The sequence below is a fragment of the Telopea speciosissima genome, chromosome 5 (genome assembly GCF_018873765.1).
Source record: "Telopea speciosissima isolate NSW1024214 ecotype Mountain lineage chromosome 5, Tspe_v1, whole genome shotgun sequence".
NCBI classification, from domain to species: Eukaryota; Viridiplantae; Streptophyta; class Magnoliopsida; order Proteales; family Proteaceae; genus Telopea; species Telopea speciosissima.
Window position 1 is genome coordinate 61,373,468 of NC_057920.1, and position 26,499 is coordinate 61,399,966.

General features: G+C 37.3%; 2 protein-coding genes across 6 annotated transcripts; one reads left to right on the plus strand and one right to left on the minus strand.

Moving 5' to 3' along the window:
• Nucleotides 1–612: 612 nt before the first annotated feature.
• LOC122662559 (transcription factor bHLH94-like) lies at nucleotides 613–18,416 on the minus strand. Of its 2 annotated transcripts, XM_043858222.1 has the most exons (4): nucleotides 18,404–18,416; nucleotides 1,652–2,135; nucleotides 988–1,386; nucleotides 613–844 (listed from the first exon to the last, which is right to left on the minus strand). In XM_043858222.1, the coding sequence occupies exons 2-4, from the start codon at nucleotides 2,126–2,128 to the stop codon at nucleotides 749–751; spliced, it is 972 nt and encodes a 323-aa protein (XP_043714157.1). In that variant the 5' UTR covers nucleotides 2,129–2,135; nucleotides 18,404–18,416; the 3' UTR covers nucleotides 613–748. The 2 variants fall into 2 exon arrangements, with proteins under 2 accessions (XP_043714157.1, XP_043714156.1); XM_043858221.1 differs by lacking the exon at nucleotides 18,404–18,416 and having other exon boundaries at nucleotides 1,652–2,210.
• On the plus strand, nucleotides 16,513–26,499 carry LOC122662558 (probable glucan 1,3-beta-glucosidase A). Of its 4 annotated transcripts, XM_043858216.1 has the most exons (11): nucleotides 16,513–16,681; nucleotides 16,884–17,045; nucleotides 17,166–17,278; nucleotides 17,375–17,494; nucleotides 22,388–22,588; nucleotides 23,074–23,232; nucleotides 23,913–24,082; nucleotides 24,182–24,337; nucleotides 25,356–25,708; nucleotides 25,862–26,041; nucleotides 26,292–26,499. In XM_043858216.1, exons 2-11 carry the CDS (start codon nucleotides 16,967–16,969, stop codon nucleotides 26,405–26,407), a joined length of 1,647 nt encoding a protein of 548 aa, XP_043714151.1. In that variant the 5' UTR covers nucleotides 16,513–16,681; nucleotides 16,884–16,966; the 3' UTR covers nucleotides 26,408–26,499. The 4 variants fall into 4 exon arrangements, with proteins under 4 accessions (XP_043714151.1, XP_043714154.1, XP_043714153.1 ...); XM_043858218.1 differs by lacking the exon at nucleotides 16,513–16,681 and having other exon boundaries at nucleotides 16,833–17,045; nucleotides 26,203–26,499; XM_043858217.1 differs by lacking the exon at nucleotides 16,513–16,681 and having other exon boundaries at nucleotides 16,834–17,045; nucleotides 22,403–22,588.

The window sequence follows — 26,499 nt, forward strand, 5'->3', positions numbered from 1 at the left end:
GCTGCCAGGTCTCATCACAACTCCCCAATCTTGCATGGAATTGAATTTAAAACAAAAAAAAAAAAAAAATGCTTAAATCAGATGGTTGAGGAGGACTTGACAGAATGATTGCATGCATGCATGCAATTAAGCATCTGTCTCTTATGGCACAAACTTTGTGGAGGGGAATAGGATCACATTCTCTTAACTGATGGACTCAATATAATCCATTTTTTTTTATACCCAAAGCTGCCTACTGTATTGGCACATAGTTTTAGGGCTAGGGCACCTGTGAGTGAAAGGGCTTCATGGTAAGGGTAAACATCCACCATTAATCATCAAAACCTCTACAGAACCTCACTTCCATCTCTCCTATACTCTCCTCAAAAGGCTGGATTAGGAGTTTAGGACCAGGACCACCACCTATAATGGACAAATGAATGCCAGTAAAGGTCACCCAAGCTTAGCCATCCAATGACCCAGTCAAGTATTTTAGTGTGTACAAATGAAGAGAGGGTTAAATATTTATGACTTAAGAGAAGTGGGTTAGGACCTCAGATGTGAATTAATTTGGTTTAAGGTCCTATTAGTTACATGTTAATGATTACATTTCAAACACACAAACACTGATTTGGGAAAGATATTAGATGGATTAAAGCTGTTCCAAGTACAAAGAACCCTAAAACTACAAGAAAGATAGGATCATATGAGCTCTACCCCTTTTATCCATACAAGAGATGGCCTTAATTACATTGGAAAATTAGGGTTATCAACTCAACACAGACTCCTCTTGGATTTTACATAGCATCTGATGAACAGCTGTGGCGATTTCATCCACTGAAGTAAGTTGGCATTCTTCCTCGACCTGTCCCATTAATTTTTTTTTTTCCAAATTTAAAAATAAAAGCTCAATTAATAATAGGCATTTTTCATTTCTTAAGAAATCAGAAGCAGAAGCAGAAGAAGCAGAAGTTCTTACTAATAACTGTCATAACTGTTCAAACTAACCTTGAGACTGAAAGAGTAGAGGGCCATTTGATCCACGGCTGTAACATTGAGGTGGAGGACAGTGAGTCTGAGAGGTTGGAACCCAGTCACCATCTTCAGGAGCTGCTTGGGTCTTCTTCTTGAGAGAACTTTGAGATTGGCATGGCTTTCCACCATGGTAACTTCGATGTCTGCAATGGCTGACTTGTTCTCAGCCACAGATTCATTTGAAGCCCCTGAGTGGTTGCAGGGAGCTGAGATTGAGGAGTACTGAGGAAAGGTGAAGAAATCTGCAAATGGGGAAGAGAAACTAGGGTCTGATTGTTGCTTAATTCTCTTCTCAGCCTCTAGAGATTGGAGGAGTTGCTCTAGCTCCTTCACACAATTAATGGCTCCCCCTATGATCGATGCTTGGTCTCCCTATGTACAGAGAAGACAGACAAAAAAAAAACCGAAGAAAACACGTTAGGGTTCAATCTATGATCCGTTTTGTTGATGTATATACATGGATGCTGTTCTTTCCTTAATTATTTGAGTTTTTAGGTGAAATCTAACATGGTATCAGAGCATCTTTAATGATTCGAGTTTTTAGGTGAAATCTAACATGGTATCAAAGCAACGAAATCATGTTCTCTAACTGAAAAATGAAAAAATCAGTCAAAAAAGAAGAGTGAAAAGTACAGACCCTTTGAACATATGATGATGGCATCAAAGACCGGAGCATGGCGAGATACTCATTCATCTGTTTCCGACGATTACGTTCGACGGCAATGTGGGTCATCCTTTGATTTTCAACTTCTTCTTTGTTCTTGCAACTCCTAGTGCGTCGTCTCTTACGTCGACTAGGCATAATCGACGGAGACGGAGATTTGACGGGAACGAAATCACAGGCGAAAAACCCGTCACCAGTGCAAGCCTCCGGGGATGAATTGGTATCCCAGTCCTTCACATTTTGCACCATGGAAGATGTAGAAGAATCCCAATTTCCACAGAAACATTGGTCTATATTCTTGTCAAGAACAACCTCATCAAGCCCAACTTTCTCTTCTTCTACTTCTTCTGCTACACCAAAATCGTAGCTCCAACCTCCTCCTAAGGTATACAACTCCTTGCAGCCATAACTAAACAGGTCTTGAGGGAACACTACAGTTTCCAATGCCATTCTCTCTTAATTTCTCTCTGGAATTCTAGTGATTAGAGGTCTTTCTCATACACACAGACAAAATATATAGAGACAACTATGGGTTTCCTTGAACAGAACTGGAGAAGCAAAGATTTCTTCTATCTATCTAGCCCCACCCACATAAACACACTCACAAGTGCAGAACCCAGAAATCGAGTTATTAAAGCATTTAATCAAACACCGGACGTGCGATTCTATTGACCCCAGAGTCAGAGCTAGAGAAGAGAGATCAAAGAGAGAGAGAACATGTTTTTCTGTATAATTGATCTGTTGAAAGCATAAAAGAATTCTCAATAGGGTTTTGTTTGATTTGGTAATAATGACGGTCGGACGTAAGACCCAAGAGAAAAGAAAGAGAGAGAAAGGAAAAAAAAAGAAAAAAGGATGACAATCAGAGATTCTGGTAGAAATGGGGGAAGGAAGGAAAGCCATACAGAGAGAGTATGTAGAAGTACGTTCTACTACGTAGAGATGAACAGAAGCTGAGTAAGATAAGCAGAGGTTGAAGGGCTGAGGAGGTACGGGACATGTGCAAGGGAATCCATGTGACCATAGAAACAATGAAACAAAGACACTCTGCAATCATCTACGATAAAGACTAACTCCCTTTCCCAAGATGCTTGTCTTCTTTTGTGATTTAACCCAACATTAATTTTGAGAATCACCTCCACACATTTTTACTGTACACAGTACTGTTCCCCTGATCTTGCAAATCTTACTTCTTACTCTTTTTTATTGTTTCTTCTTATTCCATATCAATATTCAATATTCAATTCTCTTGCTCTTTATTTATCTAACTAGTTCAAGAAAACACAATTTGGATCCTCTACTCTACTGCCGACCTGCCTGGTAGGACCGTGCCACCTAGACACAGTGTTGCACGTAATGTCTGCCTTATCCCTGTGCAAACGCCTTGCCCGAATGGGGGTAAGGCTATCATTGAACGCAACACTGTGTATGGGCAGCACGGTCCTACCGGGCAGCTCGGCAGTAGAGGATCTAGATCCGAAAAAACATAACCCTACATTGTCGTTGCTTGGCTCCTATGCACAGAGACACTAGTGTAGAAAACAATCACCCAAAACGATGCAAAAAAAAAAAAATGAAAATAACAAACATCAATCTTACAATCGAACACAAGGATTTATTGAAAATTATCTCTTCGAGTTCCTTGCCCGGCCCAGTTCCCAAGTTCCTCTAATAGGGGGTGGTGGGTCCCACCAGGGCAAAATGTTCGGGCAAGGGTAGGGTGGTCATTCCAGCTCCCCTTATTAGAGGAACTGGGGAACTAGGCTGGGCAGGAAACTGGAGGGGATAAAGATTCAGGATTTACGTGGTTCGACAAGATTGTCTAGGTCCACAGTAAGATGAGATCTGTTTCAATATCAATGGAGAAATGAGTTACAGTCGCAGAAAGAACTCGTACTACAAATTTATAGTAAAAACCTATATAGGAATTTTACCAAAAATACTTATATCGTCCTCGAGGCCTATGACCTTTTAACGGCCCTTCAAAATCAACCCACAAATTCAAGCGACGAAATACAAGACATTGTACCCCCAACATTAGGAACGCATGAAAGTACCACCATACTTCCTTGCCCCTCATAAAATAAATAATTACAACTACATTAATGCCTCTGTGTATGCTCTCATTGTGGAGTCGCTATACTACCAGACAACGATCTCTTGCCCTAAGTTTCTCTTTGGTTCCTCCTTTTATCTCTTCCTCACTTCCTTAGTTCTTCTCGTCCAAAGGAATGGCGATCGCATCAAATACAATTTCATATGTCTATTTATAGTAAAATTATTCTATTCTTCATGTACGAATGACATTACTAAAGTCTTAATCATTGATTTTAATACATTAAACAACCCAATAATTCAACTGGCAACCCTTTGGATGTATTACTTTGTTTGTTTATGTGATTCGATGAAGATTTATTAGTCTTGAAGAAGAGTCCAATTTGGTTAATTTGTACGTACATGGCGGCTATATATTATGTTAAGTATTTAATTGGCAGTTTACACAACTTTGTAATCAGGTACTGTACCGAGTTAATTACCTCTTACTCTTCTACTCATGGTTCTAAGTATCGGTATCGTATCCTTCGTATTGGGCGATACATATTGATTTTGCTAGTCATCGATACCGATACCATATCGATATCACGGTATGAACAAGGGGCAAAATGGTCAAAAAATTCATTTTTTAAGAAAATTCAGGGATATTTTTGTCTGATACAGCCGATCTAGACCAATACCTAATCAATATCATATCGATTTTATGCATTGTCGATACCCGTCCCGATACCGTACACTAAAACCATGCTTCTACCATTAAAAAAAATGACCTCTTACACTAGCAACCAAGTTATTAAGAGGCAAAACTAACTGGATTTGACATGAAATCATACAGAACGATTTGAAATCAATAATTGTTTAACATAGTACAATCAATTGGGATTTTTATGGAATTATTACAGGGTTTTCAAATTATTGTAATGATGATGAGATTGAGAAAAATGACTGACACCTAAATTCGAAAGGGACTATGAAAGATGGAAATTAAAAAAAATATCCCCATATATGGTGGATTAGAAACAAATATCCAGACAAATTGTATCATGTGGATTGGTGATGTGATTATTCCGACTATTAGATAGAGAGAATGAGTCCAGATCTTTTATGGTCACCCCACGTGATGAGAATCAATCAAACAAAATCTCCATCCCATCTGACACTGGTTCAAAGAGAGTTAGAGGTATAGAGATTCTGTTTGGTTGGTTCTCACCATGTGGGGTGGCATTGTGACACCCCATGGGTGGCTGAAGTAACCACATATCAAATTTCAGAGCACTGTATGATGATTCGCAATCTCTCTTAAATTCTTAACTTTTTGTTTTGGGACCAGGATCCTCTACAATATCGGCGGGGTGGTAGTGCACATCCAACGGGATAGTAGAGGTCAGGTGGCACACATGGCCTTTGCTGTACCATCGGATGTGCACTGCCACCCTACCAGTATTGTAGAGGATTTTTATCCTTTGTTTTGCCACTTGATAAAGTCTATCTGGTTTGAAACTTGACATGTGAGTAATGGATTTTGGGATCTATTTGTTCACAAAATTTCAACATTGTCCAATCTGATTTGTGACAAATGTAAGCACATAAACCATGAATTTTGTTTCTAATCTATTAATCCAAGAACCCTGAGCCCAAAAAAGAGAATGTGATTTTGCCTATAGATTGAGGGTGTCAAAGTTCAGTCCAAACCAGTCGAAATCAACCAATTCAACTGAATTGCATGCTTAGCGTTTTTGGATTTGGATTGGGGATTTATGGAACTAATAGAAACTAAAACCAAATCAAACCGATTGAAACCCTATATTAGACCGAACCTGATAAAAAATCAAAGCCAGACCAATGGTAACCCAATAAAAAATCAAAAACCCAAAAAAATATGATTTTCTCATTAATTTCCTTATGTATACATGTAAACCCATAACCGGACCGGATCGAACCCGATAGTAACCCAAATATAGAGAAAAGAAGAAGAAAAATAAAATAACATTAGGGCCCATTTCCATCTAGCAGCCATGGTGTGTGGTAAGGAAGCTCAATACCCGCAGTTTTGTCATTATCAGTTGAGGTTGAAGGATTTGGGTGAGAGGGAATGAATGGAGGAGTCATCAGGGGTAAGGGGAACATTATAACCCCATTAATTCAGTCTCTATTATTCTTCTTGTCTCATTATCTATTCAGCTTAAAACTGTGAAGATGGATTCATGATTGTTCTTTTAAGCACAGCTCATCACTTAGACATACATAATCTAAAACTAAATCAAGCATTTTTAATAGCGACCTATATATAACTCTCTTTTTGTTCCTAATTAATTAACCTTAATCTTAATTAATTGTTTACTTTTTAACATGTGCATGTGTGAAGTTCTTGCACGTGGGGTCCAGACGGGTACATTTTCTCTTGATGTAGAAAGCTCAGAAACGAAACCGACAAGTTTAGCTGTGCCCGGAAACCTTTTTTGGTTTTTTTGGGTCCATTGTGGATCGGATCCAAACTTGCATTAATTAGATTTGCAAAAACAATGGATTACCTACTTTTTGTTTCCCTATTTTTGTCTTTGATTATAAGTAAACCGTGGATTGTGGACCTCAAGTTCTGGGTCAAACTTACACTTAGATCTAGTCATCGGATCGGATGGTGAAAGGACATGGCCAGACCTGATAGATATTGTCTGTGCATTCAAATTGGTTTGGTTTGATAGAATAATTTATGCGGAACATTCATGGTGATCAATGAGTATATAAATAAATTACAGAGGTCTGATTGGCGTATCTGGATCCATAGTTGTGGAAACCAAAACTGAATACTTTCTTTACAATTCTTGTCGCACACGAACGTTGGTCTGGTCTACCCTTTTCCATTTCACTTTAGGTTTTCTTGGTTAGTCACTTAATGAGCCAGTGACAACTATTTATATTGGTGAAGGTAGGGACCAATCCTGCAAAGATACTAGAGTTTTCTTCCCATTAAAGAAACAATCCATTAGGTCCACACATAGTAACTGGACTCGTACCATTAAGATAGCTCCCATCAATACATCTAAATCGATTTTAATAAAAATAAAAGTGAAACTATGTCAGTCCACCTTTTGAAAATCTTACATGATTCACTCAAGGTTTTCAAAGTCGGACTAGACTAATCTTATAAGAAAACTAGGATTTAAGGGTTCTTTTAAACCGATTTCCATTGATTCTTGATCGATTTTAGACGATCTCGATCCGGGTCGAAATCAGTCTAGACAGATACCGATTCCTGACTTTTAAAACCTAAATCCACCAAAATCATACTGAACGAGAGAATGGACAAAGAATGGAATATTGAAAGGAAGCTATTTATTGATGGGATTGATAGAATTGACAAGGGCTACCTAAAAAAAAAGGACAAGAACACTACAGCCAAGCTTGCACACCCTGTCAACGGAGATTAAAAAAAAAATTAAACCCGATCTCTTACATATGAAATTTTATAAAGGGCAAGAGATCTCCATTTGGTTGCATGGTCTCTACACGTGTTTGGGCCAATGGGGGAGCACGACTGGGTATCTACCTAGGGGTAGTGATGTCATTGTACGGTGTCCTGTGAGAGAGCATAGGAAACACCACCAAATAGACATAAGGGTATTTGGTTACAAATTTAGTGTAATACTGATTGTACCCTCAAATTCTACTGATGTAACTGCCATTTTTTCGTGGATTATGTTTTCCTTGATTTGTAGAAGGACCACTTGTGATTATCCCTGTGATTATTCTCCTCTATTATCAATAATTATCATCCCTATTGTTCAGGATCTAAACTATCACGAATTAAAGGGTCTGATCTCCAAGGTAAAGAGATTCTTTCTTCACCTACGCCATTTTTCCATGAAGAACATGAAATATAAGCAATCCCATCTATATGGTGCCAACATCTATGTATTACAATCTTTACGTCTCGATGTGAACAACTTGCAGGGGTGTACTCCTAGGCTATGTTTGGATGTCAAGAAAAAAAAAAAAAAAATTCAAAAAAAAATTGAATTTGAGGAGATACATACATAAATCAATGATTGTGTAATAATGAATTTTTGTCTTATTATATTTTTTCTTTTATTTTCTTGACATCCAAACATAGCCCTAAAAACCCAATCAGCATTGTTAAGTTTAGATCTCATCCACAAGTGACGGTAGATGGGGACAAATCTGACCCTCCATGAGTTGTGGGTCCTATATGCTAGAGGTGGTCCACACACACCGAGAGAGGGAGAGAGAGAGGGGGGGGTTTGCCTTGGTTCTCAATTCGGATTTTAATCCTCTCCAATTCCTAAAAGTATGCAGTGCGGCAGTGCTAGGTGGAGATGTCGACACCTGGTAGCTCAGACATCCAACGGTCCTGCCTATAACATGTATGTCAGGACCGTATGTCTCTTCCTGATTTGTGTATCTTGTCAGTTTTGAAATCTTTTGTATCATATTTCAACTATCTAGGTTATGTTTCTTGTTTTTATTCTTTTGACATTAGACGCACATGAATGAATAGCTCTATTTTCTACCAAAACAAAAAAGAATCGAACCCTCACAATTCAAGTCACTATTTTATTATAATATACAAAAGGCAAATTCATGAAGGGTACATCTATCAGACTTAAAGAGAACAAAACCTCTTTGGCTTAGCGTTATCTTTTGACATTACTCCCAACAACAGGACAAAACCATTGTCGTCTAAAAGTTATACACTAGCCCAACAATTAGAATCCCAAACAGACATATTAATTAATTCTATCTTAATATTCCGTTTAAGGTCTTTTTTTCTTTTCGGTGCCTTGATTTGAATAAAATTACCTCAGGAAGTTACATTGCCTGGGAAGTTGGAACCGACCTTTATTGGCCTCTAATGATCAAAGAATTTGAACTTCTACTTATCATCACTACACAGTACACACAAAAGGCCTCTACCTTTTTACCCTTTCAGTCTGGTTATTAACAACCGCATACAAATGGGGAATTTTTATCCGCTGCTGTACGCATCGTGCGGCACAGTAGCGGCTATGTTTGTACAGCGGATCCTATTGTACAGACATGATCACTGCTGCACCACACGATACGTACAACAACGATTGCTGTATTGGAGTGGATAAAGATCCACAAATGGGCGGTAGTAAAGGCTACTGATGAAGATTTCAGATTTGAAACTTGAAAGTAATTAGTTCCACATGAGCAATGTTTCATAATCATTATAGTTATGTCCTCTCATATTGAGTTGCCTACAGGATACAAAGATGGGAGAAAAAGACTGAAGAGGGTTTTCACTTTCCAACCTTGCCCTTACCCTCCTTATAGCATAGTTTGAAATTTCGTCTTGTCTCTCATTTTGGGTTGGTTGAAAATTTTGAAATATTTTGAAATTTTGGTGAAATATGATATTTTTTCTATCATATTTTGGCACTCCAACTTGATGGGTTTTTTGTCTTATTAAGGCCTGATATTTCGTGTATACTCTTATTTAAGCTAAATAAATACATTTAAATCTTCATATTACAAAAAAATGAACTCAAAATAGTGTTTTGGGTTAGCACCATTGATTGATAGTATACGATCAAACCTTGATGTATAAATAGTTAAATACACATTGTTTAAATAATATAGTGAAATTTCACAAAATATACCGAGATTTGAACATTTTTCATTTCAGAAGCCCATCTCATCTCGGTAGTGTCAAAATTTCTGAAATATGCCGATATATTGACGATATATCACGAAATTTTGAACCATGCCTCACAGCCGGCACTGCACACTTACAATATAAGCTTTACATCTTCATGAGTTTACAAAAAGCTTTCTAATTTTATTGTACTTTGTAGAATGATGATGTGTGAATTCTAACCATTGAATAAATAATACATAGTCTAGATTAATCACATGTCAAATTTTAGAGTATAATCAAATATCATCTCGTGTATTGATATACATACCCATATATGTGTCCTAGGTATACCTTCGCTACTCTGTATCTGACCACTAGTCTGCACTGCCCCTATATAGCTTTGAGTTTTCAAATCTCAAATTTATCATTTGAAATTTTTTGCTTTTAGTTGAAATTTTGTATGTGATTAGAAGAACTTGGGTTGCTTGTTTATCAACAAAAGTTGGGCTCCATCCAATATGCCATATTCTTGGGATACTCGTCTTAAGCATCTATCTAAGTATCGGTATGATATAGACATATGGGCTGATATGTATCAATATTGTTGAAGACTGATAATGATATCAATCGGTTGTATACATTAAAAAGTACTCATTTTTTTTATTTCAACCCGATACAACTCGATTGGTATTGTTTCGGTATCTATATTAGTTGCGACTGATAGGTACATCAATACCAATACCTATAACCTTGGTCTTAACATCTTTTTTTTTTTTTTTTTTTGAAAAAGAATATTAAATCTTTCTTATTTAGTTAAATATTTATCTATAAAGATACTATGGAGGTAATATCTGATTCTGAGAGACAAAAAATCTTCTAGTAAATTTTTATTGGAGCGAATGTGGTAGTTTCGAGGGCCAGTCTTGATGCAATGGTAAAGATTGCTCTAGTGTGATCAAGTGATCACGAATTCGAGTTTGGAAATAGTATTTGTAAAAACAGAGGTAAGGCTATGCATATTATGGCCCTTCTCAGACCCATAGTGGCGGGAGCCTAATGCACAAGAAACGCTATGTCTTTTTAATGTGGGCCATTCTCAATTCCTAGTTCAGACTTCAAACCCGACTCGTCAAATGGATTCCACCTTTAATTCCATATGTTAAGTTCAATGTGGATGGATCAAGCCTTGGCAATCAAGGTATGGCTGGCATTGGTAGAGTATGTCGACCATCTGAATCGTCCTTTATTTGTTGCTTCTCCGTCGATATCGGAAGGAATTATGCACTTGTTGCAGAGACTATGGCAGTTCGGTATGCTATCATGACAGCAATCACTTTTAACATAAAGAGGTTAATCATCGAAAGTGACAATTTACTAGTTGTGAATATCCTTCGAAGGATCTCTGATGGGCCATTCCTTGGAGGGTTACGCTCCTAATCAAGGATTATCTTCTTCTCTCTCAAAACTTCAAGGATATCCAGTTTAGGCACACTCTGTACAAAATCAATTCAGTGGCAGATTGTCTAGCTTCTCTAGGGGCTACAGTTAAGAACAACCTATTTAGGCAAAATTCACCCCTGACTGTATTTCTCTTCCTTTGTATGCTAACTCTTCTGAAATTTTATTCCATCATTAATAAATTATTTTTATAAAAAAAAATAAAAACTTCATATATAGATATTAAGACAAAACCATTTTATATATTATATACTTACACTGTGAGCCAACTTAGCTGAAGAAGGAGCATCCACACACACTCTCCCTCTCATTATCAGAGTATGGAAATATTGTCAAAATCTCACTTTCTCCGATTTCAAGTGTTTTGCCGGTCGGTTGTTTTGGACTTTAGAGCATTTTATAATATGGCATTTGCTCTTACCAATAAATTATACTTTTGAAGATGATTGGAACATATCCAACACCAAGAGATTTTATTTTGTCTTGGTAACAGTGTATGATCTTTGCCACAGTGTCGGACCACAATATATACAAATTTATGTTAGAGGTTTGGAGCCCATTCCAATGCTATGCAGGCCCTGACCTTTTCTTAGTAAACAAGTAGCAAGTTAAAGATAGACTCTATCTTGCAAGTCTTAGTCCAAGGGCCCTCAACTCTAACACAAATAGAACCTTATATTATTAGCTTGAAGAATGTCTAGGGGAGGGTATTAGGGCACAAGTTTTTTTTATTTTTTTGTTGGGGTTGGGGGGCCGGGGGACCCTCCTCTCAACGAGGGGAAAGGAAAATTTATTCATTGTAGATAGAGCATTACACGTTTTCAAAATCTATGGATTGAAATTAGGTCAAACTGTCGTATACGTTATCTCAAAAAAAATTTGGATTCTAAAATTCTGAAATTTTATTTTTGGGAGACTTCTTTTAAACAATATTATGGGTACTTATTGATCATGATTAAGAGATTCATTTCATTCATCTCTAATGGTACTTTTTTGGAAATATTAATCAAATCATCGACCGTTTATTTCTTTATTTCTGGGTCAATCTCTTTTTTGGGTTTATTCATGTTTCAGGGCTAGAGAAATAATAAAGATTAGAGTTAATTGGAGTTGGTACCATTATCTTAGTAATGAAATAGCTCATCTTTGGGTGACTTGGCTAATATAGCTATAAGGGTTTTGGTCTTCTACACCCTCAGCCATGCATCTTAATTTCCTCTCTCTCCCTCTCCCTCTCTCTACATATAATGAAAATGCAAGCAAATTAGGGTTTAAGAATGAATTGGATTAATTATCTGCATTCCCCCTTAATAGAAAACTTCTTCTTTCCCAATCTAAACAGATCACCAGAAATAGGAAGCTTTGGCCACTTATCCAAAATGGGTGTGCATTATGCATGTATGCCGTACCTGAGTCATGTTCTTATGGGTAATCTATTAACTTATATATAATCCAAAGATGAAATCTATATAATTATATATAATTCATAATTATATAATGTCTGATATATAATTAAGGGGGTGTTGTTCTCTGTGCTATAGCGCAGTCTGCGCCCAAACACATCGGAGTGAGCGCAATGATCACCCAACCCCCCCTATACAGGCTGCCCATGTGCTTCGACACAGACTGTGCTGCGATACAAGTAACATTCTCCCATAATTAAGTGAGTGAAAAACAAGCCAAGCAAGTGGGGGAGGTTTCCCTGGGAATCATTTGGCAGATCAGTGACCTAAGTCTTCTTGCCATTTCAAACTTTTCCAGTAGAGCATAGGGGCCCCACATGATGGATCCTTGCCTCTGCGCGCACCTGATCTTGTCTTATGGTCCCACTTCACAGTCAAAGTCACTGCATGCATGCATGCATGCAGATGTAGGTTATCAACAACCGCAGCTGCACAGTATCAGAAAACCAGGGGCAATCAAAAACCGCTCTCCTGGAAACAGCCTCACCCTTCCCCTGGCCTCCCGTGTTAGTTTGTCTTAAAATAGTACTCTTCTACTATCACAAATCAGGTTTCTGTGATCCCAAGTGGAAGACGAAGCCAAGGACTTGATAGAGACTTGAGGTATTTGATGTAAGCCTTCTAATTAAGGCAAATAATCACTACAGGCTTAAAAAGTCATAATTAAGTACTTAATTAGTTTTCTTCGATTTAAATTATTTTAGAATCAATCATGAATCGGTCAGACTCGGCCTAAATATTTTGTAATCGACTTTGCATAGCCATAATAAATTATGGGAGAGGATTCTCTGAACGAACGGCATAGAGGAACAAACCAATGAATTGCGGAAAAGCAGTATCCTACAATGGAGGGTAACGAGATTAATTCACATGATAAAGAGAGTGATAGACAGAAGTGCTACTATATCCTACCCCAAGTCCCAACGGTTCAGAGAATTTCTTTTTCATAAATTATATTTAATTAAAAAAAAAAAAAAAAAGACTATCTAAATGACAACTCTATAGGTGTATTTAAAATTTGACACCTTCTAATTGCCGCTTATCTTATTCCTTAAAAGTTTTTAAAGGGATTTTCTTATTGATATCCTTTAAGGTGTCAAATAATTTGCAATCTTACTTTTTTTACTTTTTAGTATGATACACATTTTTTTTTCTAATGAGACTAATAATTAATGTCATTTCACATGTACACTAAAAAAATGTGCATGCCAATGGCATGTTTTTTTAATGTCATTTTCAAATTATTTTTAAGGTGTCGAGTTCTAAATACATTTGTAGAGATGTCATTTAGACACTCCCTTAAGTTAAGGATACAAAAGGGTTTTCAAAAATAATTTGAAAATGATTTATTATTATGTCATTATTAAAAGTTGTTATTTTGTTGCATATTTTTTTTTAAGTACACATATGAAAAGGCTTTATTTACTATCAATGAGAAAAAAACATATTATACTAAAAGCATTAAAAAAGAAAAAGGGGGCACTGTTCTCTGTGCCACAGCACAGGCTGCGCCCAGGCACCTGGGATGGGCGAATGACCACCTTGCCTCTGTGAGTGGCAGGCCCATGTGCCTGGGTGCAGCCTGCGCTGCGACACAGAGAACATTCTTCCAAAAAAAAATTACAAATTATTTGACACTCCTAGGAGTGTCAATAACCTAAAAATAAATGAAATAGTTCAAACACATTGCAAACTAGAAACATCCTTGCACACACCAAAATTTAAAATAAAATAAAATAAACTCATATAATTGAAGATTGGTAGGGGACCGAGGCCCACCCAGGTATCAAGTTTTCCTTTCATCCTTTTTCTTTTACTTTGTTTATTTCTTTGGTTCCCAGCATAACTTGGATACCTCATACTCTCAGAGTATTAGACTTGTCTCATAAAAAGGGAAAAAAATGTCTTCTAGGTAGCTCTAATCAAAGAGGTTTTAACATTTTTAACTAAAGAACGACAAAAGTGAATATAGATTTGTTTTTTCATGTCGCATGTTACTTTTACTATTTGCTTCCTCTGTTGGACGCTTCTCTACAGCTTCAAATTTCACATCATGGGCCTACAGTTAAAGACCCATTATGGGCCTTGTTCTTCTCGTACCTATTTGTGCCCATGAGGCCCATCTATACATAGCTATGTGTCATTGTCATCCTTGTACTGGTAAAATTTCAAACGAATTTGGATTACATACCTATGTGTATATGCAGTTCGGTGATGACATGTATCTTTTTGCTTTCATAAATGTCTTGTTGCCATTAAGAGTGCATAGAAGAACATTTATGAAAGCAAAAAACATATTCCATCACCTAATCCTACGTGAAGTGTACACATATGGGTAGGTGATCCAGGTTCATTTTAAGCATCTGGGAAGTCTAAAACAAACGATCGTTGTACCTATAGTCTATAAACAAGACGATAAGATTATGACTGTGTTTAGTATGCATTCTTGGAATAGATTCTGGGTGTAGAACGCATGACGAAGCAAGAAAATAGAAAAGAATCGGGTTTTAGAATGCATTATAAACCCAGAATCTATACTGAGAATGAATGCATACCAAACCTTTTTATGGTTAGATTCAGGGTTTCCTACCAGGCCTGCGTTACAGTTAATATATGTATTTTCAAGATAGAGCAAGAACTCCTAATCTTTGATGAATTGGGGCATTCATGAAGTAGATTGGGCCTGGCCCATCTGGATTTTGTGTAAGAGATGAACCAACAAATCTGGGCCAACGTTAGATATTGGTTCCAGTTTGCATGCTCAGAATGAGCATATCTCATGGGCCAATCTTTATATGCTAACCAAGAATATTTTGAATATGATTTAAACCTTCCATGGGGATGCAAAGGGTCAGGCTGGCCCATAAGGCAAGCCCCCGGAATGATGATTTTCTTTTGCTCGTGAGGTCTCCATATGAGACTTGGGCTCAAGAATTAGGCCCAACAAAGGGGAAAACATGGACTCAGTGATTGTTACCAGAAATTAAAGAAGGGAGTATCTAAATGACACTTTTATAGGTGTCACTTGTCTTATTCCCCAAAGTTCTTTAAAATAAGGGTATAAACGAGTTTTCAAAAATAATTTGAAAGTGATATGTCATTATCAAAAGATGTTATTGTTATGCATATTTTTCAGTACACATGAAATGACACTATTACCCTCATTAAAAAATATTGTATGTCATACTAATTGGGTAATAAAGTAAGATAACAATTTATTTGGCACATTGAGGGGTGTCAATAAGAAAATCCCTTTAAAAGAGTGATAGATTATTAGTTTTAGTGGCTCATCGTTTCACTACTAAAGTCAAATGTTCATTTATCTCTTTTTTTTTATTTTTTTTATTAATTGTAGTTTATTTTATTTATTATAGAAAAAAGCAGAGACGATTGAGTACTCCGTCAACTTTTGGTAAATTAGCGACATACACCAATCACAACAGTGCAGAATACAAGAGGCCAAGGTGATCTTTTCCAAAGAAGGGAAGAGAAAAGACACATGATGAGCAATCTGGCGAAGTAATGCTATAACTTGTTAATTAACCTACTTGGTGACAATAAGATGCACCCAATAAGTAAAGTGTTAACGGACAGCAATAAATAAATAAAAAAAAGTATTATCGGACAAGAAATACATGCTGGTCCATCATTACATATAAACACATTAAAATCTGATTTTACTTGCACTTTAAATTATTTCACAAACTCACTTTCATTTCATATTATTTTACAAATGAAGTTTTTTGTGTTTATCTTGCAACCAAATGGACTCTTTCCTTCGTATTTATTTTTTGGGTTATTGCATCACTCATTAGGAGTGCAACTTAGGTTCTCGTACAAGAACCATTCTATGGCTTGAGCTGCATAGATGGAATCCAAGAGTGGGATACACCTCTCCTGGATTCCATCTATACGGCTCAACTTGTATGAAAATGGTTCGCATACGAAAACCTGAGCCAGCCTCACTTATCAGTACGGGTGGAAGTGAGCTTGGCCAGGCCAGGCCGGGCCTATCACAGCTCATAAGCAACACAAACCCAGTCCAAGCCCTAGCTTGTCCAACTATGGGCTTTATTAAGAGGTATCAACCGTCAACTCAGACCCGACACTTGATTGGTTTGATAGAGGGCAGGGCCCGCTCCACTGAAACCAGTAGATCCGTATTCTCAAATTCCTTTCTTCAAAGAAAAGCCCGCCTTTTACCTTACTTTTACTCGTATTGTTGTTCTATTATCATAAAAGCTAAAATCAAATCCAGTAGTCCGAGCAAGCCATTTCTGAGTTCACATTTCACAGACTTACGAAGCTAAGAACTCTTTTTCCTTTGTTTGCTTATGTGCCCAGAGATAGAATAGAATTTCTTGTTTGCTGTGGATTTCCTTCCATAATTTGTTGTTATCTGCGCAGGTATCGGCAACAGAGGCTTTTGAAACATATTAATAATGTACTAATAAAGGCAAAAACAGAAGCTTTTATGCTTTATAGACAAAGTTCTGCTTAGGATTAATTGGTTGGTAAGGAAGGAATATTGAGATTCTCTTAAAGTGGGATTGGGTTGGATGGATGTGTGGCTAGACTTATCATTTCAGTTGCTCTATTTTGCTTGCAGATTGGCTGCATTTTTGTTTTCTTATTCGATACTGTAGTAGACTAGCAGTTGCTGGAATCAATACAAATCTCTCTCATTTTTGCATGGGTACTGGTTTCTGCAATTGGGTCCTTCCAGTGATACTGTGTTGTTGGGTCCTCTTCCTTTCTGGAGTATACTCTGGTAAATTCTGGGACTATTTTTTTTTTCTTTCTTGATGTTTCTAGTATGAAATCTTTTTCTTTGAGTTTTTAGTGGCAAAAATAAAAATTCCCATTTTGCTAAGATTTCGAATTGATTCAGGGGACAATTTGAATGGCCGTAAAGTTAGAGGTGTGAACCTGGGAGGATGGTTGGTTGTGGAAGGATGGATTAAACCTTCTCTGTTCGATGGCATTCCCAATGGAGATATGCTTGTGAGTTCGTCTGCATGTATTTTTGTTTTCATTATTTTGGTTTCTTGTCTTGATGTGTTGGGTTTCTTGAACTCTGGCTGGGTAACCCAAATGCAGGATGGAACACAGGTGCAGTTCAAGTCAGTGATTCTGCAGAAGTATGTTTCTGCAGAAAATGGAGGAGGTCAAAGCCTAACTGTAGACAGAGACATACCTTCACCTTGGGAGACCTTCAGGGTATTATTCTGTAATCAAATTAGTTGTGCATTACCCCCCTCCCCCTTATTTTTTCATCTAAAATAAATTTCCTGTTGCGTTCTCTTTCAATCATATTGAGCATATGGTACTTAGGAGTTAGGACAAGGTCCATACTTTATCAGTTCATTTTGGAGTGAGAGAAATGCTCTAGAGACTTTTGTACTGGTAATAACTACCCATTTCATTTGAATCCCATGACATTGTCCTTTAATTCTTACTCTTCTGCGCTGTCCTAGTTGATGGCATTCATTTGAAAAAGAAAGAGAAAAACTAGATTTCCACTTCCTGGGAAGTGTGAAGAAGTTTTGAAAATGTGCATCCTTTAGGATCTGGACTTGCAATTTCAGTTGATAAAGAGCTAGAATTGGCATTCTGATCAGTGATCTTGAAGTGTACAGAGGTGATTTGTTAGGATCTGGACTTTCAGTGTTTAGAGGAAGTTTCGATGTTCTCCGGATAAAATGGGCCTGGTGTCCCATGGTGTGGTTTAGATTGCACCTCTGCAGCCAAGATGATTTTCATATCATAGACATTGATTCAGGTTCAAAAAAGGTCATTTGTGATGGCTGTTTCCTCATGCAATTGTATTTGGAAAGAGAGGAATAGATGCCTTCTTGCAATAAATGCAGATCTTATTTGAAGCTATGTATCTTACATCAGATTGTTTCTTCTGGATTCAGTATAAACTATGAGGAGTTTGTTGAGGTGGACCAATCTGATTTGGGCAACATACCTTGATACACTCTTAACTGCTTGGTTCTTTGATTTGTTTGTTTAGTTTATTGGATGTATATTATTTTGCTTGTATAATTTAAATGCATATTTTTCATTCCTAAATTTTTTGTTGTTGTATTGTGCTTGTCAACATTAGTTTATAGACTGAGTGTTCTCTCTCTCTCTCTCTCTTACACGCATGTGCGCGTGCATGTACACACATACAATTACACTTATGCTTTGTTTGTTTAGTAGCCCTTTGATTCTTTCTTCACTTCCTATAAAAGGAGGAGAAGTTAGATACCTGGAAGTGAGACTATGTGAGGAAATGAGGAAATTCTTCATGTTTAAATCATTGTACAACAGGTTTCTATAATTCCATGAATATTTGAAACGATGCCTGGGTAAAAACTGTTTCTGCATCTGTGGCAATACTCAAAAGAGTTTTATTTTGGTTTATTAATCAGCAACCAAAACAGAGGGTTTTATTTTATATACTTAAATGTTTACTTGCATTTATGCAAAAGATTAAAAAAAATAAAAAAAATTGCACCTCCTCACTGTTCATGGAGGCTACCACACCGGTGGGTACCTTAGGCTACTTTATCTAGGCCTATGAACTCTCTTGTCCTCCATTCAAATATCTTCCTTTTCTCTCAGTATACTCCAAAATAACTGCATAAGGCAATAGTTTCTGTAGGATTTCCTTTCATACCTGAACATTCTGGCAGATCAAGTTACAAATGAAGGCTTGGTGTTCAAATGAATAACCTAGAATACTTCAAAATTTTCAAATAGTAAATTTTTTGTGATTTTGTAGTCATAAAACAAGTAACCCATTGAATCTTTTTCCATTTCACTCATAATGCATTTTATTTTTTGGTGATACACACAAAACCTTCTTGGGGAGAGAGTATAGGCCTAAATACTTGAGAAATCATGGTCGTGTTCTGTTTCTCCGGATAGGAATCTGGAATGTACTTTACTGGTTTTGATCCTTTCTTATGTTGCAATCCTGACTTAAAGGGTCGATTTTATATCCGTGTAAGTGCCTGTGGATGGCATTGTAGTCATCTATCTTACTGGTCAGAAGGTGTCTTCAAAAGTTTAGCAGCATTTTCTCAGGCCAATTAGCACATGAAAAACATTGAGCAATTGTTTTCCCCTTTGTCTACTTGAACCCTGTACAACTGAGGATGTATATCTCTTACTCTCCCATCCAGGCATTTGTCTTCTTGGGACTGTACTTTTGAACCGTTCACCCCCTCCTAAAATGACGTTATATGACTGAATATGTTCTGTTGCTTCATGATATTCTTTCAAGCACAGATCCCAAGTGACAGTAAATATTTTCTTTGTGAGCCTCACCCTATTTTCAGTTTGTTGTTGTATGTTGATATACATTGTTGTAGACCTCACTTAACAGTTCGAGCTTTTGGGATCAGCAGTTGTAACTTAGTATCAGACCAGGGGGTCGGGTGTTTGATCCTTGGTAAATGCGAGAGTTTGTATTATATGTTGTTGTGCCCCTATGCTTTGTGCCCCCTAGTGCCACGTGAACAGTCGTATATATGTGTGGGCCTGCACATGCAGGGGGTGTTGTTATGTGTACATTGTTGTAGTCCTCACTTAACAGCTCTAGCTTTTGGGATAAGCGGTTGTAACATCGTTCAATACTTGTGTTTGTTCATGGGTCCGTATTTTATTAGAGGAAAAGAAATCCTAAAGAAGATAGTGGCCTTTACAGAAATGAAAATTTTCTTGCCTTAAAGGAAAATAATTAATTAGAGAAGCAAAAGTGCACTTGCAGGATATGCTACGAAGAAATGCAGAGGCAAAAGGCCTTTATGTTAACAGTTGGCATCTGAAGCCAACCAGAATCTGGTCCAGGTTTTGTTCATCTTGGAAAGCTGGCTGCCTGGCTTTAGTCATCCAAGTCTTGCGTGGTTTTTTGAACCATTGCACTTGAATTTGATTTATATTGATTAGAGATGTACTTCTGAGTTTATCAATGCAAAACTGAGTCTGTTCAACTCAGCTATTACAGCGTGAAGAGGCTAAGTCTGAACTATGTTCAATATTCATGTTTTTCTACTAGAAATTTTACAGACTTGGTTATGGATTCAAACCTTGAACTGAATCTGTCATGGGCTTCTTAAGTGGTAGTCAACTTTTATAGTATCATTGGGGATAATGCGAAAGAAATGTGGCTACCGTGTTCTCTTTAAACTAATTATTAAATACTAGGGAAGTACCACTTGAGGAGGTCACATGAAGACTGGTTGAACTTTTAATGATTAGGTAGAATACATGTAGCTCAGAGAACCACTACAGATCCTTTTTACTGTAGCATTCTGGATTTATAGTATGAAAGATTAGGATCTTTTGCAGCTGCTTTAGGTTTCTGGTATGGGTGATATTGGAGAATGCTACTGGTGTGACATGTTTCTGGTTCTGAGTGAGAATACATGCTGCTATTAGGCCCTTTTCTAAACCATTTCTTGGTTGTAAAGAGTTTATAGTCACTAACTTTCCATCTTAAGATTATTTGGTTGTGGAGCTCTTTATCTTAGGAAGTTGGACCTCCATGTGTGTGTCTACTTTTTGCAAATGCTTGTTATTGGAGAATGTTTCTCCTTATTACATAACTGTATTATTTTATTTTCTTTTTTGGCAATGGAAAATCTATAAATTTGAACAGTTCAGAAATTCACATGCTATTTTGTAATAAATAATATGGTGAATTTCTGTGTTTTATGATTTTCGTGGTAAAAGGTCAAGAGAAACAGTTTCAAAGCCAAGAGTCATAGATGATTTATTAATTTGGAAAGAAGGTGCTAGTGGAAATATTAGAAGAATGTTGCTTATTTGTCTTCTCTTGAAAACTTACTATTAGTTACCAATTAGTTTCGAAAGTCTTGGGCCAATACATTCATGAAATGCCTTTACTTGAAATGGGGGAATGAATAAAAATGTATTTTTAATAGTGTTACACATTTGTATCACTTTTTTTTTTCTTCTTTTGTGTTAGTACTTAATGTGCAATTATAGTGACTTAATCAGAGGGGGAGGGGGAGAAGAGGTGTAATAAAATCTTCTGAAATTCCATCGACATTTCCCCCTTTGATAGTACTAAATGTTATGTATGTCTCGAATTCTTGGACCCGTTTCGAAGAATGACCCGCTCCGACATTTTTGGTGGCGACCCGAATGGAACTTTTTTTTGAGATCTGTGATGGTAGCAGAGGGCTTGGGCCTATCCCATCACTGATCTCGTTGGGGGTGGGGGGGCATGGCCCCCGCGGTACAGTTCGACCCGACCCGATGGATCAACCGGATCCGATGGAGGAGTATTTATGTTCCTTACCCGCTTTATTGTAAAGAGAGAGGAAGGTTTTGGGGTTTTCGTTCTAGGGTTTCTAAGAGAGAGCAACAGCACCGATTTGGGTGTTCTTGAGAGTTTCCATTGTAATTTTTCTCCGATTTGCATAGTGAATCATCTTCGTCTTCGCCCGTGGATGTAGCACACCATACTGGTGTGTGAACCACGTTATATCTTTGTGTTCTTTTGCTTGGTTCTTGTTTCTTTTCGTGATTTTGTTGGTGTTTGCTATAACACTGAACAAGCTCCTTTGTGGATGATGCGTGGACATTGACATATTGTCAGAGTCTGATGCATGTAGGAGGTCTGACTTGGTGAGATGAAAACAGTAGATTTGAGGTTCTCTTGTACAAATGTTTTTACTTTATGGGATATCTTTCAGAATGCATTATTCATGCATCTCCAGAATGGAGCATAAATTAAATGCATAATCTCATTTTTGTTACCTATGAACTTTTTATGGCAAAGGATGTAGTTTCTTACTTTCTTATGAATGTTTCATTGACTAATAATATCAAACAACGAGTAAAGAGAAAGAAAAGATGGAGACAATCCTCAATAATCAGTGGAGCATGAAAATCCTACACATCCCATTGTGGATACTTAATCCGTTTCAAAGAGTCTATGCAATATTTTTTATCTCTACTTCTATTTTTTTGAGTTTTGAGGGTATATTTCTCTTTTTACTAAAAAAGATATATAATCATTGCATTACATTATGCTTGAAATTCTCATTGTTTTTTTTTAATGATGTTTTAGATTATTTATCCTACTAGTTTCTGTTAAAGCAGTTGTGGAGGGTTTCTGAGACAGAATTTCAGTTCCGTTCCTTTGGAGGCCAGTTCCTGACTTGTGATGCTGCAGGGGATTCTGTCTCAGCAACAGCAGTATCACCATCCACAAAAGAAACATTTTATGTCGAAAGAAATAGTAATAACAGGGTTCACATTAAGCTTGAAAGTGGTGCCTATCTTCAGGTATGATTGATTTCAGAGTAATTACTTAAATTAGGTGTACATCTAGACTTCCTCTTCCAGTAAAGCATTAGGATAGTCAATCAGTGGCACAGCGATAAACTTGTCAAATATGCCAAAAACTATTTGGATGATTGAGCTATCCATCCTGTTCAACTACTTAAATTTTCCCATTGGATCATTTCTTATTTTTGATTCTGATTAACCTGAAGTTGGAAATAGATCAAATAGGATGAGAATATTGAATTTACTTGTAAAAGATGTTAAGATATGTACCACGATAGGGGGAGTACATATCTTAACAGAAGACAATGAGTTGGATCTAGGAAATGGTGGCCCAACACCCGACAAGTGCACTACCATTATCCAATAGGTAGGCATTCTTAGGATCCTGGGAGCATTTTGCCTTATATTACCTCAGCACTCACCATTTTTCTTTATGTTTTTTACTCTTATAAATTTCATAACCTTATAATTTATTTGTTTAGGCTACATTAGCAAACCAGCTCATAGCTGACTATCCAGGGACACCAGGCTGGGATGACAACATGGCTACATTTGATATGATTATTGTGGCAAATAACTTACATGGAGATTACCAGCTTGCTAATGGGTATGGGCATGATAAAGCAAAGAAAGTTCTTACGGTAAATTTCACTATCCCTTGTTTTTATAATTGTTTATGGACCCAGAATAAGTCAAAGTCAGACATTTTAATAGCTCATGTAAGGAGGGGGGGGGGGAGTGCTCTTTCCCTGTCTTTGATCTAAGAAGTCAACATTTTAATAGCTCATGTTAGGAGGAGGGGGACATCCAGTTGAGTTGGCCCCTGAATTTTACACGTGGCCCATTCTGAAGGTTGGGACGGCAATATCGTCCCTCCACTTTGTGCTCAATTCAAGGGATACCACATAAGAAAGGTGGGTGGCCTGCCAATGAAACCTTCTTTTAAATTTCTGGACTTGCTGTATGTAAAATTACTGGGTTTGCTGAGAAATATCCATTATGCAGTGTAGATTGTTCATTATTATACCCACATTATAAAAAAAAAGTGTACCTAGTGCATGAGCCTCCTGCCACTGCGGGGTCAGGGGAGGGTTATAATGTACACAGCCTTAACCCCCGCTTCCCAGACAGGCTGTTTCCAACCAGTAGGTCGCAATGGAGCAATCATTATTATACCCTCATTATGATGGGTCAATACAGGTGCCTGTGGAATTTGAAGGATCTGTAACAATTGAATTCTGACTTGCCAGCTTCTACTTTGGTATAGATACTTACTATTTTATCATGATCAGTTATTTTTGTGTGCCTCTTGGAAGTGCAGGAACATAGAAACAACTTTATCAAACAGGAAGACTTTATTTTCCTGTACAGGCATGGGATAAATACAGTGAGGATACCAGTTGGCTGGTGGATTGCCCAGGATCCTACTCCACCACCACCTTTCATTGGGGGTTCTCTGGCAGTCCTTGATAATGCATTCTCATGGGCACAGTAGGTCTTGTTCCAATCTTTTCTTAAATATTTTATTCATCTTTTTTCACCTTTCCTTCATGGTGTTGTTGATCCATGCTTGCAAAACCTTTGGTGCAGGATGTATGACATCAGGTGCATTATTGACCTTCACGCGGCTCCAGGATCTCAGAATGGAATGGAACATAGTTCCAGTAGAGATGGTTCAATAGACTGGTCCACGTCTCCAGAATACATCTCACAAAGCCTGGATGTTATTGATTTTCTGGCTTCCAGGTACTATATATTACATAATAGACCTTTTAAGAGCTTCACGGTGTAAGCTCCTAATAGAAATTGCTATGTTCTGGCAACTCTAGGGTTTAATCCTGAAGTATCTCGGGTTTTAATTAGAGAAGTAGTGTTAGGACGTAGGACTTCAATTGATCAAGGAGTTCCCAGAAAGGCTGTCAAGGGGAACAATAAAGATGTGCAGATGGGATTCTTTGGGGGGGAGGGGGATCGTGGAGGTTTTAAAGGGAAAGATGGGAATCTCCTATGTGTAGAATAGAGATTTGAGAAATGGTAATGTTTTGGAATGATTAGCTGCTGATTAGTTGAGGAAATCAAAGGCCTGATTGGGGAAATAGCAAGGTTGATGGTTTAAATTTGCATAAAATTTCTGGAAATAAGAAACCGTTACCCTGAAATCTGAACCTCCGTCTTCTTAGTCAGTGGTTCTGAGATGTTACAACACAAAAACAAGTTAAGAGAAGGGAGAAACATTAATTAAAGTAGATTCTGCATTTCTCAAAAATTTTCGTCAAAGTTGACAGGTTTTGATTGAGAAGATTTTGATCTTTATCGCTTAACTTCATTTTGTACTCTCATGGGATTCAGACTTCTGCTGGACTTGATAGTTGCAATGAATCAATATGGTCATTGGCAGTTCAAATGATTACGGGTCTTGACTCCATCATCTGATATAAGAGTATGGACTTATGGAGGAGTCTTGTTATTAACATCTCATCTTTGTCATCTACACCAGCAGTGTAAACTCAATAAGAAAATTATAACTAAAAACTACTTCTATTGTTTTTTTTTAAAATTATTTCAAAGCTTCTTTTTTGCCTCCTCCCAAGTCCCACCCCCCTTTATTTGACTATGCCAACTGTCTCATTTTATTCAAAATTGCCACTTTTTAGTGAAGGTCAGTATCATTATTGTGTTTTTATTCTAATGAAGTTAGATTACGTCCATCAATTGTAGTGGGATAAAAAACCTGGCTAATTTGACATCTGTCATTCATTTGCAGGTATGCAAACCATCCTGCCCTGTTGGGGATTGAACTTTTGAATGAGCCCTCCGCCTTTGGAGTTCCACTGGATGCCTTAGTTTCATACTACTCAAAGGGGTACCAAATTGTACGGAACTACTCATCCACCACTTATGTGATTATTTGTCAGAGAATTGGCAATGCAGATCCATTGGAGCTTTATCAAGCCAACATTGGGTCCTCAAACATTGTGGTGGATTTGCATTACTACAACCTCTTTGACATTTTCTTCGTTAATATGAGTGCTGGGGATAACATTGAGTTCATATTCAAGAGTAGGCAAACACAACTTCAGGCCTTGAACAAGGCAAATGGTCCACTTGTCTTTATTGGTGAGGCAAGATCCACATCTGGTTTATTCAAAGAACTCCAACTTTGCTTTGATAGAACATAGAATTATCCAATTTGTAAACAATATTTGAGTTTTGTCATTTCGTGAAAGGTAACGTTGTGATATGTGAAGTTGTGAACTGGAATGCTTTTAGGGGAATGGGTGAACGAGTGGAATGTGACAAGTGGATCTCAAATGGATTATCAAGAATTTGGGAGGGCCCAGTTGCAGGTTTATGATACAGCCTCCTTTGGGTGGGCATATTGGACGCTCAAGAACGACAGAAAACACTGGGATTTTGAATGGAACATCAACAAGAACTATCTCCAATTAGGTGAAAGTCTCAGCTTATCCACTGTCCACCTAGGGAGACTCAAAGCTTGCCATTAGGGTGCTTATGTTGAATTATTTATCTATTCTGTCTCCAAGTTTTCATTTTTTCCATGGCCAATTTAGTATTAAGTTTACATAACTGTTTACCATTATTCCACACAGGTGGTTCATCATACAAGAAAATTTCAAGTGGTGGTTGCTTGCTTGCATTCACATATTGGTGTTTTTGTTTACTTCACATATTGTGACAGAACAAACCAAAGTTACCTCACAGATCCCGAATAGAAGAGAAATATCTTCAGCGGCTTTCTTTGCTTTTCATGGTTCATCATCACACTTATTTTTTAACTGTAAGTGTTTCAAATAACATCTGAAAAAATATCAGAGCATCCACAGGATATGAGTAACCTTGTAAAAGGCTAAGATTTGGCATTCATTTTTTGATAATATACACTCAAA

Bases quoted from the DNA above. Each gene is read 5' to 3' on its own strand.
- LOC122662559 (XM_043858222.1), bottom strand. From the start codon at position 2,128: ATGGCATTGGAAACTGTAGTGTTCCCTCAAGACCTGTTTAGTTATGGC. The intron at 1,387-1,651 runs GTCTGTACTTTT...CTCTGTACATAG, and splicing joins CATCATCATATGTTCAAAGG to GGAGACCAAGCATCGATCAT. The intron at 845-987 runs GTTAGTTTGAAC...TTAATGGGACAG, and splicing joins TCTACTCTTTCAGTCTCAAG to GTCGAGGAAGAATGCCAACT.
- LOC122662558 (XM_043858216.1), top strand. From the start codon at position 16,967: ATGGGTACTGGTTTCTGCAATTGGGTCCTTCCAGTGATACTGTGTTGT. The intron at 24,083-24,181 runs GTAGGTCTTGTT...CCTTTGGTGCAG, and splicing joins AATGCATTCTCATGGGCACA to GATGTATGACATCAGGTGCA. The intron at 25,709-25,861 runs GTGAGGCAAGAT...GAATGCTTTTAG, and splicing joins TGGTCCACTTGTCTTTATTG to GGGAATGGGTGAACGAGTGG.